General features: G+C 40.2%; 1 protein-coding gene across 1 annotated transcript in view; it reads left to right on the forward strand.

The window, feature by feature from the left end:
- hmcn1 (hemicentin 1) overlaps positions 1-16478 on the forward strand; it is a 493052-nt gene that overhangs the window by 444516 nt on the left and 32058 nt on the right. The window contains exons 88-95 of the mRNA XM_078218304.1: positions 392-562; positions 4248-4418; positions 6434-6604; positions 8447-8617; positions 9797-9967; positions 14006-14176; positions 15381-15530; positions 16174-16311. Coding sequence (XP_078074430.1) covers positions 392-562; positions 4248-4418; positions 6434-6604; positions 8447-8617; positions 9797-9967; positions 14006-14176; positions 15381-15530; positions 16174-16311 — 1314 coding nt within the window. The remainder of the gene's footprint in view (positions 1-391; positions 563-4247; positions 4419-6433; positions 6605-8446; positions 8618-9796; positions 9968-14005; positions 14177-15380; positions 15531-16173; positions 16312-16478) is intronic.

A 16478-nucleotide genomic window follows, 5' to 3' on the forward strand; every position in this document is an offset into this window, starting at 1 on the left:
CATCACTCAGAGGATTGTGAATCTTTGGAATTCTCTATCCCAGAGAGTCATGGATGCGGATTGAATATATTCAAGGCTGGGATAGATATTTGATCTCTCAGGGAATCGAGTAGGTAGAAACATGGAGCTGAGACAGAAAATTCACCCTAATTATAATGAATGGTGGAGCAGGCTCAAGGAACCATATGATCTATCTCTATTCCTACTTCTATTTCTTATGATCCTATGATCACAAGCTGTGAATTGAACACATTTAAAGGTAAGAGAGAATTAATTCTTTTAGCTGAAACCACTATAAACATTTACGGTAGCTTTTTCACTTTGTTGCACAATGCAATTAAAATCATACCAAGGATTGGCAATACAAGCATTGTCTATGTTTCTCCCTCAGTGCATGGCGGATATTCTGAATGGTTGAAGTGGGATCCATGTAGCGTTACCTGTGGACAGGGATTGCAGAAACGACTGCGACTTTGTAACAATCCAGTGCCTGCAAACGGAGGACGGCATTGCACGGGCACTCATTCAGAATCACGCAGATGCCAATCCAAACCTTGCCCAGGTACATTTCTACTTCACAGACTAATGCTACTTAGTGGTTCATAGTTTTAATTTGTAGTTTATATTTAAGGTTTCATGCCTACACATGGAAAAAGCAAACTAATAAATCATTTTATCTGTTAATATTTCTCTATCTGGAAACTTTTCATATTATTTGACAAACTTTGCTTTCAACCGCTTTCATTTCATGTCAACTGCACTTGCTGGCAATCATTTTGTCATTATTTGATATCACTTTCACTCACAAGCATTCATCTGGCTATCATTCTATTTCATTTTCACTCCAAACTGATCATTTAATTATCATTTTCACACAAAACCATGCTGGTAATACCTAAAGACAGTTTATCAACTGACATTGTTGTTGTTAATTGTCGTCCTGCAGTGTTCACAACAAAATATGACTGCATATGCAGCCAGAATTTTCCTAAGTCCCAATTGGTTATGTCTGCAGTGTGAAGAGTCACACTTTCTGCTCCCACCCCCCCCCCCCCCCCCCGCCCCAACCAACTCTTTCACCCAACTCTCTCTAGCTCCCTCCTCTCTTTCTCTCCCTTTTTCTCTTTTTCCTCCCTCCAGATACACTCTTTACGCCCCATCCAAACACTTCTTATTTACCTCCCACTTCTTTCTTTCCCTTCCAGCTCGCTTTTCTCCCTTCCTCTCTCCTCTTCTCTTCACCTTCCCATCCCTCCTCTCAACTGAAGATCTCTACTTACAAGGCTGGCTGAAAACAGGAAGTGATGATTTTTGGGGTGGCCCTTTAAACATAAAAATCGATGCGGGAGCAGCATCATGATGGTACCCAGCCTTGGGGAGGTCAGAGGAGCAAGTTTGGAGGCCCCAAGGCCTGGAGATCGGAAGGAGAGGATGGTGGAATGGGGGGGGGAAGAGAGGCTGGAGAGAGGGAGAAGCATGTCTAGGGGGTGGAGAATTTAAGAGTATGGAGACGGTGGCCGCGTGAAGAGTTTACACCCTAAGGCTGAAGCCTGGAGGGGTTGGTGAATGCAGTTTAGACCCTGAGTCCTGGAGAATGAATGGGTAGGAAGTATAGTCTCTGAGACTTATGGGATCAGGTGGCGCTCTCAAGCTTTTAGTGTATAGCAAAACAATATTTATGGATTAAATGAGAAACTGAACAAATTCAAGTATTACTTAAGTAATTAAATACCTTGTATTATTCAATATGGATTGTTGAGTGCATGGAATAGCTTTGAGCAAGTGGGGTAGCTTTGAGTGTGTGGGATAGCTTTGAATGCAGAGCTAAAAATTCATTCCAAATTAAAATTATTGATAGCAAATTGTAATTGAATACACATGAAAGTAAAACAAAGTCAACATTTTTGGGTAGGGAAAATATCACCACACAATAAAGTACTTGTATTTATGTAACACTTTATCACATCAAACATGTGAAGATTTCCTCAAGTTTGGAATGCAGTCATTGTTTTCAAATCAGTGCTTTTTAATCATTAAACACCCATAAATATTGACACAGTTCCAACAAGCTTCTGCCTTAGTTTCAAAAAAACAGTTTCATTGACTGAACAGAAACAATGCTACCACGGAAGATTGTATCTCTGGTTGGTATACAGGTATAAAACAAATGTGTTACTAACTCAACAGTGCAGAAAATGAGCAAATCTGACAACTGTCATCTTCTTGTGACTAGAACCTCATTTTGAAAATCTCAGACGTAAACCTGTAACTATCTATTTGTAATGCAATACCCAAGCAATGACGATTTGGAAACATTGCAGAAATGACAAGTTTGAAATATTGCATTAACAATATTATTTGGTCAAGCCAGGCCGACTGCTGTACTCCCATGGTTTACGATTGGGTAGTCTCTGGCATTAAAGTGGCAGCATTACTTGAGGCTGTGGTCATACTTTACATGATTGCTACTTGCAGAGTTGAGCAACTAATGCATCCAAATCCACAATGCACCCAAGTCTAATGCTATCTATTGTTTATTGTCGAATAAATTAAGCCATGGCAAGGCAGCTCAGTCCTGTAGAATGCATGTCCTGTTCTCCTGTGGGAACACATGACACTTCCCATTTCCTAGATAATAGTAGTTAAGCTTTTGGTTTTGAAGCTTGAGAGACAGCTGGCAGATCTCTGCTGTTCTCCATGGAATTTCCTCTACCAATCAGAATTCACTTGTCAACCAATCAGCAATCTGATCCAGTATAAACTGTTTCTTTTACTGTTGTTTAAACGTGTATAGCTGTCTTAATGTTATCTTTTTTCAGCGAGAGAGAGTAATTATAATCGGGGATTTAAAGTTTCATAATATAGCCTGATATATAATAGTGTAAAAGGTGGAAGGGACAGGTAGTATGGAGAAGCTGGAGCTAATCTCCTTGGGAAAGTGAAGGTTGAGGGGGATTTAATAGAGGTTTTCAATCATGATGGATCGGGACAGAGTAGATGGGGAGAAACTGTTCTCATTGGTGGAAGGATCCAGAAGCAGAGGACACTTATTTAGGGTGGTTGACCAAAGAAACAATAGAAATCTTTTTACACAGTGGGTGGTTAGGATCTGGAATGCATTTCCTGAGAATGTGTAGGAGTCCGACATTCGACACCAACATGTATGTCAGATTAAATGGCCTCTTCTCTTCTGTAACAATGCTAGATTCAATAATCAAGTTGTGCCAGACCCCCTCAATCAGGCCTTCTCCTGGAATATGTATTTGCTGAGGTTATTGTGTAGAACTCCTGGACACTTTACATATTTAATTGGAACCACTTTAAGTTTTACTGTCAGACTGACAGATACAAATCTGTTTAGTTGAAGTTATAACGAATACAAGGAAACACTGCAAATATTGACTGACACTGTCAGGAAACTCTGTAAACATTGACCAACACGCATCAGGGAACACTGCAAATATCAACTAGCTTTCAGGGAACATTGCTAATTTCAACAAACACGCTGTCATGGAAAAATGCAAATATCGACCACCACACTGTTAGGGAACACTGCAAATAATGACTAACTCACTGCCGGGGAATCCTGCAAATATTGATCAATATGCTATCAAGGTACACTGTAAATGTTGACCAGCATGCTATCAGGGAGCCCAGAAAATATTGACTGGCACATTCTTGGGGATTCCTGAAACATTTGACTGACTCACTCTTGTAGGACCCTATGCCCTCACTTCTAAAAGAAAGTGACATTCACCTAAAGAGAAACATTGCTAATAGTGTTGAAATGTTTATCAGTATACAGCAACAGAAAATTGTGTCAGTTTGTTTAGAAATATACAAAGATACATAAATCGGGTGACAAACAGAGAAGTGTGACTTCATGGGCCTCCAAGATTATCTTGCCCTCCCTAATATTCAGGGATCAAAATTTGAAAATCAATGAATTATCTTTCCAAACTCACTGCAAGTACCAGAGAGCAAGGTGGATCTGTACAATCATACTGCAGTATGAGTCAATACCTTCAGGAAAGGAGTGCAACATATCAGAAGTGGGGAATTAATTTTAATTTTGACATTTAATTGTTGCCTATGCTTTGCTTGCTCTAAACTACTCGCTTCAGAGTAACTCCTAGACATAGAACAGGTAGAGATTTTGTATGTGTTATTTTGATGAAATGTTGCTAAAAGAATAAATTAACATTAACTGCTGAAAAACACTATTAATGAACATTTTATGCCTTCAGTGGATGGCAGCTGGTCAGAATGGGGCCAGTGGGAGGAATGTTCTCGTACCTGTGGCCAGGGCAACAGGACAAGGACCAGGACGTGCACTAATCCATCAATGCAAAATGGGGGGAAAAGATGTGAAGGCAAAGCTGTGGAGGCTATCATGTGCAACATTCGGCCTTGCCCAGGTATCAGAGACAATTCAAACAGTCTAATGTTCACTCTCTCACCGTAACTTTCTATCTTACACAAAGACTTTGAATATAACTTCCATTGCTTAGGACTCCTGATCAGAGGCATGTCTCCAAAAAGATGTGAAAGGGTGTGTTGAGTTTCAGCTTCTTTGCCCTTCCGTTGCCCCTCTTACACAGGAATAGAGCACTTTTTTTCTCTAAAATATGTCCTCTTCTACGCAAGACCAGGCCACTTCACTGGCCTGGACAAGGATAACTTAGGCCTTTGAAGGCTTCCAACCTCTGCCTTCCCACCTCCCAGTCCCTACTTGCTTTGGAAGGTACCTTTTTAATGGGTAATCCTCCCACACCACACCACCAATTTTGACCCTAACCCTCTGGCAGTGACATAATTCCTGCTGATTCCCTGTCAAGCCAGATTCAGGAACATACAAAAAATGCCAAGGAGTTAACATCTCTTCATCCCACTGTGGTTGGGGGTGGGAAGTGTTGGGGTTGGTGTGCAGGGTATTTGCCAACCCCAATCTTGCTCAGAATTGAAATGAACTTTTTAGTACCACTCCTGTTATGATTCTATAAAAGAGAGCAGTGACAACAAACTAGAATCAACAACTAACACAAAAAAAAGTACAGCAACTAGAGCACTAATAATCAACAAGAACACTAATTTGATGGACACCCACCTATCTATCCCATTCCCCGATCTAACTGAATTCCATAAAGCAAGAAAGGCAAATTGCTTCAATATTTAAACTCCCTTAACTCCTAACAAAAACACAAGCAGAACAATAAGACATCCATGTATCTGTGCATCCTGCCTGACTTCAAGTGCTTAAAGATGTACACTTTTAGTAAAATCATGTTTTGAAGAGAAAGAAAGCAGAATAATCAGAGCTTGCAGCATATCATTTTTCTCATTGGCACCACACACAACTCACATAATGTTGTATTCAGAGCACTCTACATCATCATGTCCCTTGCTTGTTACCAATGGAAAAAAAGTTAGACAAATATATTCCCCTGAAAACAAGTACACCTTAAATGGCATGATCGCTCATCTCTTCCTATCTTGGGTGATTTAGAGAAAATAAAATTGGTATATTGTCTTAATTCTCTCTCTCTTACATGGCGCAGCATATTCCCAGTTTAGACCTGTCATTTTTCACAAGATGGGTATGAAGGGAAAAGTTCATTTCCAAACTATGTTCAGTCATTCAGTTTCCCGCCTTCTGTGTTCCTTTTCAGTTTTCCGAGATTTTTCTTGCTATTGACTCCTGAAAGGTTGTCTATCATCTACAAGTCAGGAGTGTGGTGGAGTACTCTCCGCTTGCTTGGATGGGTACAGCTCCAACAACACTCGAGAAGCTCAACACCATCCAGGACAAAGGAGCCAACTTGATGAGCACCCCTTCCATCACTTCTAACATCCACCCCTTCCACCATCAATATATAGTGGCAGTTGTGTATACAATCTACAAGATGCAACTCACCAAGGCTCCTTCAACAGCACCTTCCAAACCTATGTCCTATACCACCTAGAAGGGCAAGGGCAACAGATACATGGAAACACCACAACAGCAAATTCTCCTCCAAGTTACTCACCATCCTGACTTCAAACTATATTGCCATTTCTCACTGTTGCTGGGTCAAAATCCTAGAACTCCCTTCTTTCCAGGTGTACCTGGACTGTGGTAGTTCAAGAAAGTGGCCAATTAGAGATGACAATAAAAATATTGGTCTAGCCAGCAATTCCTATGACCTGGGAAGGAACAAAAGAACTTAGAAGCTCATTGCACCTTTTTATTACTTTCTTTATGAGAGACAGAAATTTGCCCATTGCTAATGTGAACCTGTGATCTTTTGTCTTATTTTTATTTAATAAAATAATGTTAAAGATTTATCGCTTTCCATCCTGTTTACTATTTTAATCTTCTTTATAAGGCCTCTTCCAATTTTTATACTTTTATTTACTGAAATGTTCCTGTACCTTTTTATCAATCTCTCTTCAGTTGTTGGTGGCTGGAGCTCCTGGTTGCCCTGGGGACCATGCACTGAGACCTGTGGTAAAGGGACTCAAACTAGACTAAGACTGTGCAATAATCCTCCGCCGTCATTTGATGGGGCCCACTGTGAGGGACAAGGTGCACAAACACGGGTTTGTAAGAACAGGATGTGTCCAGGTAAGCAATTAGAAACTATGGGCTAGATTTTTGTCATTTTATTTATATAGCAAATGCAAAGTCCCTAAGTCAAGCAGTTTCACCCAGTCCTGCTGTGTTGAGTGTGGATAGGCCTCTGCTGAGTCTGTATGATACTCTTCTATGATGTGGTGCATAGTTTGTTCTCTCCCACAGGCACATAATGGGGCTGGCACTACTGCCCCATCTGTGGAGGTTGGACAAGCAGGGGCTGTGGCCAGTCCTGACCCTGTTGAGGGTGGACCACTCTTTACTTGGAAGGTTGAAACCAGGCAGTGGTTGGGTTGGGTTTGAAATTAGGCACTTGCTGTTGTGTCCAATGATTCCCATTCATTTGTCCAGGTGGAATTTGTATTGAAGTTCTGTGTGGGAGGGTTTTTCCAGATCTGCCTTCTTGATGGGAGTCATACCATAGGTGAGCTGAATAGCAAGAAATGGCAAGGAGGCAGGAAACAGGAACCACGTCAGTTTTTGTGACAGAAACCTGTCTCACTAGGAAACTGACTGAACTTCAGATTTTTGCAGGAGTGAGCCTGCAATTACGCAATGTAGACTGTCTGACTAAAGCTTGTGGGGGCAGGAATAGAGGCAGCTTTCAGACACTCAAGGCAGCCATCCCTGAGGGTGAAAGTTTGTGTCAAAACCTTTCCGATATCACAGGGCAGCTGGATTCTTGGCACCCATGAAGGAGAGGATGGAGGTTCGCTTCCCAGAGGCAGGAGGAGATGACCTTATCAAGCAGCAGGAGCACCTTTCTGTTCAGCGTCATCTCCCTCTGCCTCCAATAACTCTGGTCTCACTGCCTGCTCCTCCCTCAATGAATTATCACCATCCTCGAGGTCCATATCTCTCTGGAAGGCCATGTTATGGAGAGTACAGCAGACCATCACAATAATCGAATTCCTTGCAGAAGTGCACCATCCGTCTGGTCCAGACACTGAACCCAATGTCCTCTGAGTCTGCGATGCTCTAGAGGTTGTGGATTTGATGTGTTATGCAGACTCCATGAAGAGAACATCTGTCACCTGGGTGATGCACCTGTGTGCAGCTGCCTATAAAATGCCTCATTATTCCGCACTGACAAAGGCACAGATGTTTGAGACCATCAGCTTCCAGTTGCAGTCTCCTTCAGCGCTGTTTCTCAGTCATCTCCAGCTGGCTTTGTTTCCACCTGTAGGCGGAATCTTCTCCTCTGGAGTCTAAGTTTGGTGATGGGCGCAGGAGTGGGAGCGATTCCAGCTGGAGTGTGGGGCGGCTGACCACATGCGATCTCGTACTGTTCAGCTCATTATTTATGGATCCATGCTGAGCACCGTGAATCTTGTGGCTGGGGTGGAAGGAAGTCACTCTCTCCACCATCAGCCCATTTGGGCCCTAATGTCTGGGCACAATACTTAAAGGGAACCTGGACACCTTCCCTCCTTTCTCACTTCAGCCTGCCTCCCAGGACCAGCCGCCTACTCTCAACCAGAGTTTGTTTTGTTTAAATTGTCATGGCTACAGTTAATGGAACTATAAAAATGATTCATTGGTTTTGAAGCGCTTTGGGGCATTATGAAGGCCTGAAAGGTCTTATATAAATGCAAGTGGAAAACTATTTGAAATCAATTACAAAGCTAGTCATTATTCACTGCAGCCTGGTGCATTAACACAGCCTGTTTGACAAGTATGAGAGGATTATAAATGTGTTCTTTGCCCAATTGACTGAGCGAAGAGCCTCTGTTCATGAATATTATGAGTACCATGAATCTTTTCAGGCTAACTAATACAATTCTTCTAATTATATAATCAAATTCTAACTATTTGGCATTTCACTGTTTTAAGTGGATGGAAAATGGACATCTTGGATCAGTTGGACAGCATGTAGTGTGTCCTGTGGAGGAGGCACACGCCAAAGGGCCAGAACATGTTCAGATCCAGCGCCACAGTATGGAGGGCGCTACTGTGAAGGCAATGATGTACAGATCGATTTCTGCAACAGTGATCCATGTCCAGGTGAGTATGGAAAGATGATTGCAGATCTTCAAAAAAATGCTAATTGGTTGCTAGTTCAGTTACTGCCATCCATTAACTGATTAAACCATTGCAGTGTATACATCTTTAAACAAAAAAAATTGGGATTTAAAATAAAAGTCATACAATAGTTTAAGATATAATACAATCAGAATTTTCTAGAAATACATGACTGGTCCATCAGCACCCAAAAGGAAAATTAACATCTTGAGGCCTTAAGGCAGTGGTCTGGATCATAGTCTCAACCCGAAATATTGCCATTTGGATGCTAGTGCTCATTTGTAATTTTCCGTTTTCTCCATAAGGGAAGATTGACTTTCCATAGTGGAACCCTCCTCGCTGTTGCCTAAATGTTCTGTGCTGAAACATTGCATATTCATAACTAACTGAACTCCAGCAGCATCTTGACATAAATTTGGGAATCTTTTGACATTACCAACTTGTGCTTCAATTCTTTGAATTTAGGTTATGTCTCTCTGGAATTGGCAGTATTTCCATCATGTTGGGCAAATGTGCCATGGTGACTTAGTTTTACTGTTTTTTGCCACCACCCTCTGGTGTGCACTGTATGAATATTATACACTTACTTTCACTGCTGCAGCACAGCCTAGTTGTCAGTTATTTTACTCTTCATTCACAGAATTATAAGATAAATGCAGAAGAAGGAGCTAGTCAACTCTTTTTCACCTTTTCGTACAGAAAAAAAATGTTTCCTTCTCATCTTCCCACTTACTTGAGCAAATCCAATATTTTCACCACTATCCTGCTTGAAAAATGAATTCCAATTGTTGATAACTCGTGTGAAGAAATTCCTCCTGACCTCTGATTTCCTCTAGATTTTTTTGACTTTTTTCACTGAAAGGATTTGAAGCAAGAAACGTATTAAGATGTGACTTAAAGTACACTATATTCATGGTTTTTTTTAAAAATCGCAATAAATGGTTAATATAGCAACAAAAGAGAACCTGCCTGAAGGCTATAAAGAACAAGCAATTGGTTAGCTCATTTTGCTAATTGATGAACTCCCCAGACCTATTAGTTTGTGTTCTCAGGTTCACAGCAGGAGGACTTGTTTGTTCTATTTGTATGTCGAAGTTACAATCCACAAGTTACAACATATTGAATAATGGTAGAATTGTTTTTTGTTTGCATTATCTTTAGTCCACGGAAACTGGGGTCCATGGAGCAGTTGGGGAACCTGCAGTCGAACATGCAATGGAGGACAAATGCGACGATATCGTACCTGTGACAATCCCCGGCCGGCAAGTGGTGGAAGGGCTTGCGCTGGAGCTGATACTCAGGTTCAGCGATGTAGTATTGATGTTTGCCCAGGTGAGCTGGTTGATTTTACATTAGTATTTTGGAGCAGCATTGTGGGCCAGGAATCTTTGGTGTAACTGCTGACAGATCAGAGCTGAAAATAGTGATCAACATATCCATTTTCCAGTTATCCATTATCCATAGGCAGTCTCAGATAGATGTATTTTATAACTGTGAACAAATATAAAAGAACTAGCAAAGTCTTCTCAAAATCTGATGCGATGTTCCTCCTGATGTTTATGCAATATGAGATATCAGATGAAACTCAAATTTACAGTGAGCTCCAGGCCATATATAGGATGACATGGCATGAGATGCTGATCAGGTTGCAAACATGGCATAAGATGCAATATCAGAACCAATATTGCAGCAGCTGTGAGAATTGGCAATCTTTTATGTGTAATTAAATTAATATATGGCTTCTGGAGAAAGAGTTCTGTTTCTTCATGAAGTGGTGATGTTTTTATTGAAATTCATCTTTACTATATCCTGCAGTAGAATACTTAAAGGGCGTCTCGCAAAATCTGATTATATCAGACTCCACCCTTGGCTTGCAAACACCTCTTGTCCCTGAGAGAGGGAGGATAATACCAGGAGGAGCTGTTACCAGAGATAATTACTGCAGCACTTATTTGATACTGACACTTTCATTGCAACAATCTGGGAAACCATTAGTGGATCGACCAGCCTTGCAATCAGATGCAAGCTTTTGCTTGTTTAATATACCCACTAGGAGGCAAAGCCCACAGCAATACACTGACATGTGCAACTATCATGCGGAGATGCCGGCGTTGGACTGGGGTGAACACAGTAAGAGTTTTAACAACACCAGGTTAAAGTCCAACAGGTTTATTTGGTAGCAAATACAATTAGCTTTCGGAGCACTGCTCCTTCATTAGATGGAGTGGAAATGTGCAACTATATAGTGCAACTATCACCACTATGTGCAGGTAGTGCATCTCTCACAATGGTAGATCACTACCTTCCCCACAAATTCTACACTTCACCTCCAAATAGTGTACTGTTCCCAACATATACACAACATACCATCAACTTTGCACTATTTCTCTGAAAGTACCATGGTATAGACTATATAGAGACTTCATAAAATACGCAGAGGCACTTGATTTTTTAAAACAGTGAAAATTGGGGTCACATAATTTGAGCGTAGGAATAGGTGTCTTTCCATGAGCTATGGCACTATTTAGCCAATTATCCTTTTATTTATCGCACTTGCACAGCTCATACTTACCTAATCCGGGAGTGAGAACTCCATGTTATGTCCCTGGAAGATTTCTGATTAAACAATGGTGACAAAGTTCTGAGAAATAGTAAGAAAACTGTCGACAAAAGTGAGCAGTCAGAAGAGTAACTGGGGTGGGGCCGACTCCTCAAAACGGTGACTTAGTGAACAAACATCCTCTCAATCTGACACTCTCAAAGACATTATAATTGACGACTGCTAATATTATTAAGGTCATTAATGAGAATCTCGGTCTGTTGGCGCAAATATCTGTGCTCGTGCTATGGAAATGCAGAATACTGGCAAAGGGCTTGGTGAAATGGAGGAGAGAATTGTTACTGTTGAAAATGCAACTTCGTTGGCTGAGGCCTGCTTACAATCCTTGGAAAAGCAGCTGTGTGGTATGTCAGAATTCCTTGAGGGCGGAGGAAAATTGTCCAGATCATCGGTTTGTCAGAAGGGGCTGAGGATGAGCTCCCAGTTAAATTCTTTGAGAGCCGATGACCATGTTTCTTTAATTTAGGAACAGAAGCTAGGCATACTAAGTTAGGAAGGAGCACCTCATACCCTGTCTCTGAGGCTCAGGGACAATCAATGACCCCGGCTCATAATTATGCATTTTCATAACTTCAAGGATCGTCAAAGAATATTGGACTAGGCACAATGGGGCCTTGCTCAATGGTGGAGCGAAGGTCTCTGTTTTTTCTAGATTTCTTGGCAGTGGTGCAACAGAGGGGCAAGGGCATCGATTAAATTGGAAGACAACTGAAAAGCATTGGAGTGCAATATGCCCCCTGTATCCTGCTACATTGAGGATACATTCGACAACTCTACCAAGACGTTCAACAGTCCAGCTAAAACCATGGCTTTTGTGAACTTCGTGGAAGGCAATAATTTGGAATAGCAGATTGTAGTTCAAGGTAAAATCTGGACTCTATCCCTTGTCATTGTAACTCCTTCCAGATTCTGTGTTGGTATTTATCATTCAAGTAATTGAGCACCATAGTGAGTTTTAATCCTTAAGATTGGCAGGGACTTCCATTTGTCTTTAATGGAAAACATTCCTCAGTGTGCTCCTTCTGGTTAAGGCAACGTTGTGCAGATTGTACAACACTAGGGCTGTGTAAAAATATTCTTCTTCCTTTCTTTTCATCCGTATGCTTATAATGGTGGTATATGTTTTATGGTCTCCTTTGCTCTGATCATGATAAACATGAGCAGGGCCACTGCTGGTAGGTGGGTGTGTGGCTTAAGTTTTAATAGGAGGGGTTTGATGCAGAAAGGGCATTCTGTACTCATCCTTTATCTTGTATATCTCGAATATACAGGTTCCATAATGTCTGACTTACTCCTACAAGACTTTCCGTAGGCTATGTAGCATTGCCTCTAACATACTGTACGCGAGAGTGTACACCATTTTGTCATGGCTCCATGGCTTTATCTGCTTTTCCCCCAGCCTGTTATTTGTCCTCTCTATTTTCTTTTGTATTTGTGGAAGCACTGGGTATACTGAATCTACTGAACCAGCTGGGTTGGTTTCCTCCTGTTTCTTTCTATATTTATAAATGGAGAAATGATCAAGCTGTGCTGTACAAGTTTTGAGGATGTGTTGCGTTATTTGTAAAAATGGAAAAACTCTAATAAAAATATATTTTTTAAAAAGTGAAAATTAAAATAGTAAAAGGAAAAAAGTATCATCACGTCTCCTTTACTGAATGACTGGCACAAAGGTGAGTCTTGTCAGGCTGGTTCTTGTTTCTGCCTTCAAAGAGATTTGTTGAACATTTTTTTCATGAATCTAATGCTCTGTACAATTGATTCCAAATGGCCATGTTTTAATTTGAGACTTCAAATGAATCAAAGATGGATAAGATATTGTACAGTAAAAAGTCTCACAACACCAGGTTAAAGTCCAACAGGTTTATTTGGTAGCAAATACCATAAGCTTTCGGAGCAATGCTCCTTCGTCAGATGGAGTGGTCTCTGTTCTCAAACAGGGCACAGACACAGAAATCAAATTACAGAATACTGATTAGAATGCAAATCTCTACAGCCAGCCAGGTCTTAAATGTACAGCTACCAAATAAACCTGTTGGACTTTAACCTGGTGTTGTGAGACTTCTTACTGTGCTTACCCCAGTCCAACGCCGGCATCTCCACATCATAAGATATTGTAAACATTGCTGATCTTAAAATTCTATATTTTACAACATTTTAAATTTGAGAGATGTTGATATGCAGATTAAGAGGCTGAAATTAGGCAAGGGTTTTAAATACACAATAATAAATCTATTTTCTATTCAGTTTGCTTTTCCTCTGAAGTCAGTCAGACTAAGTGTAAATGGCCTACACATTTGCTATCACCCATTGTGTGCCACCACAAGACCAATTTCACCCAAGAGAGAGGTCAGAGTAGATCAAGTTGTGTTGATTCGTTGACACTACCTTATACTTTAAAAGTCTGTAGATTGGAGATGAAAGGAATGATTGGAGGTGGTAAAGCAATCCACAAATTTAAAGTCCTGGGAAAGAATGAGTTAAAATAGGCTATTAAAACAAGCTTTGATTTCAGTAGGGTTGGGATGCAAAGGGACATGCAAGAAAGAATGGAGTTTACAAGGAACAAGAGGGGAATATTTATAAAAGTATGATTTTACTCACCAGAAAGGCAATTAATTTAATGTAAAACCTAATGAAATAGTCTAAGATATGGTAAAGCTCTAATGTTTCCTCAGATTCTTCCTCGGTGATACAAATAATGCTATTTACTAATTGTTCTTAATTATTCCTCCTGAATTTATGTCCAGTGGATGGAAATTGGGGACCTTGGCAAACCTGGAATGATTGTTCAGCATCTTGTGGAGGTGGTGAACAGAAGCGTCTTCGTCTGTGTAACAACCCAGTGCCCTCTAGTGGAGGCCGTTCATGCCCAGGCGATGGTTCACAGGTGTCCAGATGTAAAGTCCAACCGTGTCCAGGTTTGTCAGCTGTTTTGTTGAATGATTGAAAAAAACTTCAGTTTTGAGTTCGATACAATCTTCAACAAGAATCACTTCAAAGAAGTCCTATCACCAGAAAAAGAGTTTTGTGAGACATGAACTTTTTCCTGTAACACCATTCCTACCTTGTATTTGTTGCTGACATTAACCATGTTAATTTCAAACTTTCAGTTCCAAGTAGGCAACATTCCTCTTACAGACTTAAAGGCCACTTTAAATACAGTTAGCACTCACGTCAACTTGCCATAACAATTGTAGACAGCTTTGGAGTTTTCTGACAGAGGTATGAATTCCTGAGTAGCTTATCTTCAATTTCCACCTAAAATCCCAACTCTAAACTGCAAAAGCTTCTTTCTCTCTGCTATAGACTCAGCTCTGCATATTAGCCACATTGTCACATGACCCTGTCAATCAACTTCCCAAGGAATCTTTTGTGTAAACAAAAATCCATCAGCACTATCAAAGTAACAAATTCCTAGCTGAAATGAGTAATTAACTTGCTTTCACAACCCTTGAGCTAAATGTTTCCCAAACACACCGACTATCTATAGAATAAAGTTGAATTTAAACATTTTCCTTAAAAATAAAATATATATATAAATAACTATATCAATTGCATTACTATCATTGCAGTACACCACACTCTACAATCCAGTATGACTATAGCATACAGTGGTTCACTCAAATTTTATATCAATTCTACTTTTGTTCTCTGCATTTCTTCACCAAGTCACAGTACATCAAGGGTACATTAAAATTATACCAGAAAATCATAATGAACCCAGAAAAATGCACTTAACTCTTTTCAATAACTTCCAATCATTCCATTACCATTCCAATATCACTTACTTAAGCTAAATTGATCATACAGCTCTCAAGCCTTTCAGGATCTTCCAGATAACCAGAGACATACTGAATGAATTTCATACATTTCATTAGTCCGTTAATCTTAAGAAGATACATTTGCCTGAGGTTCACTTACACAAAGCATTTCATTCTCAGCAGAAAGTTGTTTTAATACATTGCATGCCAATGCCACAGATAGTCCAGGACATCAGGGTACACAGGTAGTGCGAACGTATCTTCTCATAGAGAGGTGACTGGTTAACAAGCACTAATCTATGCTCTTAAGTTTTCTTTTCAAAGTAGCAGGAAATTTGCAGTATCTATGTCTTTCTTTCAGGTGGTCCTCAGCGTGCCAGAGGAAGTGTTATAGGAAATATTAACAATGTGGAATTTGGTGTTGCTTTACTGAATGCTACAGTGTTTGACAGTCCAGAAACTGGTACGCAAGTTATACAAGCACAAATCTCAAATATACCAAGGAGCATTGGTAAGTTCTTAGTACCCGATTCATTAACTCAACCTTTTCCAGATATGTACATGACTGAAGGGTGTGGGCTACTCTGTGGGCTTCATCTTCAGAATCTGGGTTTGAATCCAAAACAGCTAACATTCACTTTAATAAAAAGTGAAATGTCATTAAAACAGAAAAAAAAGACACCTTGGAAATAGTAGAAATTAGGAAATAAAGAAACGAGGGGCAGAGCAGAAATGCTTAATTCTCATCAGTAGCCATGGGGAGGGGATAGCACCTAAGCTTGTAATTTTAACACTTTTCTTGTCCTACATGGTGCAGGAAATCATATTACTATTCTAACAATGCCAGAGAACACCTTAATTATTTTATAATGTATTTGGGCATGCAGGGAGCGTCATAACGTCTTACTTTGTAATTCTCTCGTGAGTCAAATGAGCTGCATCTTTCTTTTGTTTACAGCCCAAAGGCTTTCAGTATGCATTCACTGATCTATCCCCATATCTAAATATTCTGGATTATTTTGTGAACCCACCTTTTGTGTATCAGAAGTTACTCTATACATAGTGAAAAACTGTTGGCATGGTTGGTGCTTTATAACTTCCAAGTATAGACTGTTTTGTGTCAAGTATTGAGTATTTCATTGTTTTTTTTCTAGGCCCTGCCATGAGGAAACTCATCTCAATCCTAAATCCCATTTATTGGACAACAGCAAAAGAAATTGGGGAAGCAGTTAATGGATACTCTCTTACAGAAGGGGTATTCAGACGGGAGACACAAGTCGAGTTTGCCACTGGTTAGTTATGAATATGTTACTTTAAATCATTTCATTACACACGAAAATTGGAAGATTAGTGCACAAGTAATTTTTCAAGTTTTTAAAAACAGGGTTTCGTTGCAAGTGGAAAACATTTTCTGTGAAGTACTTACACATCAGACAATTTTTCACGGCAGGGAGCAGTC

Source organism: Mustelus asterias, chromosome 8, assembly GCF_964213995.1.
Source record: "Mustelus asterias chromosome 8, sMusAst1.hap1.1, whole genome shotgun sequence".
In the NCBI taxonomy this organism is placed as follows: domain Eukaryota; kingdom Metazoa; phylum Chordata; class Chondrichthyes; order Carcharhiniformes; family Triakidae; genus Mustelus; species Mustelus asterias.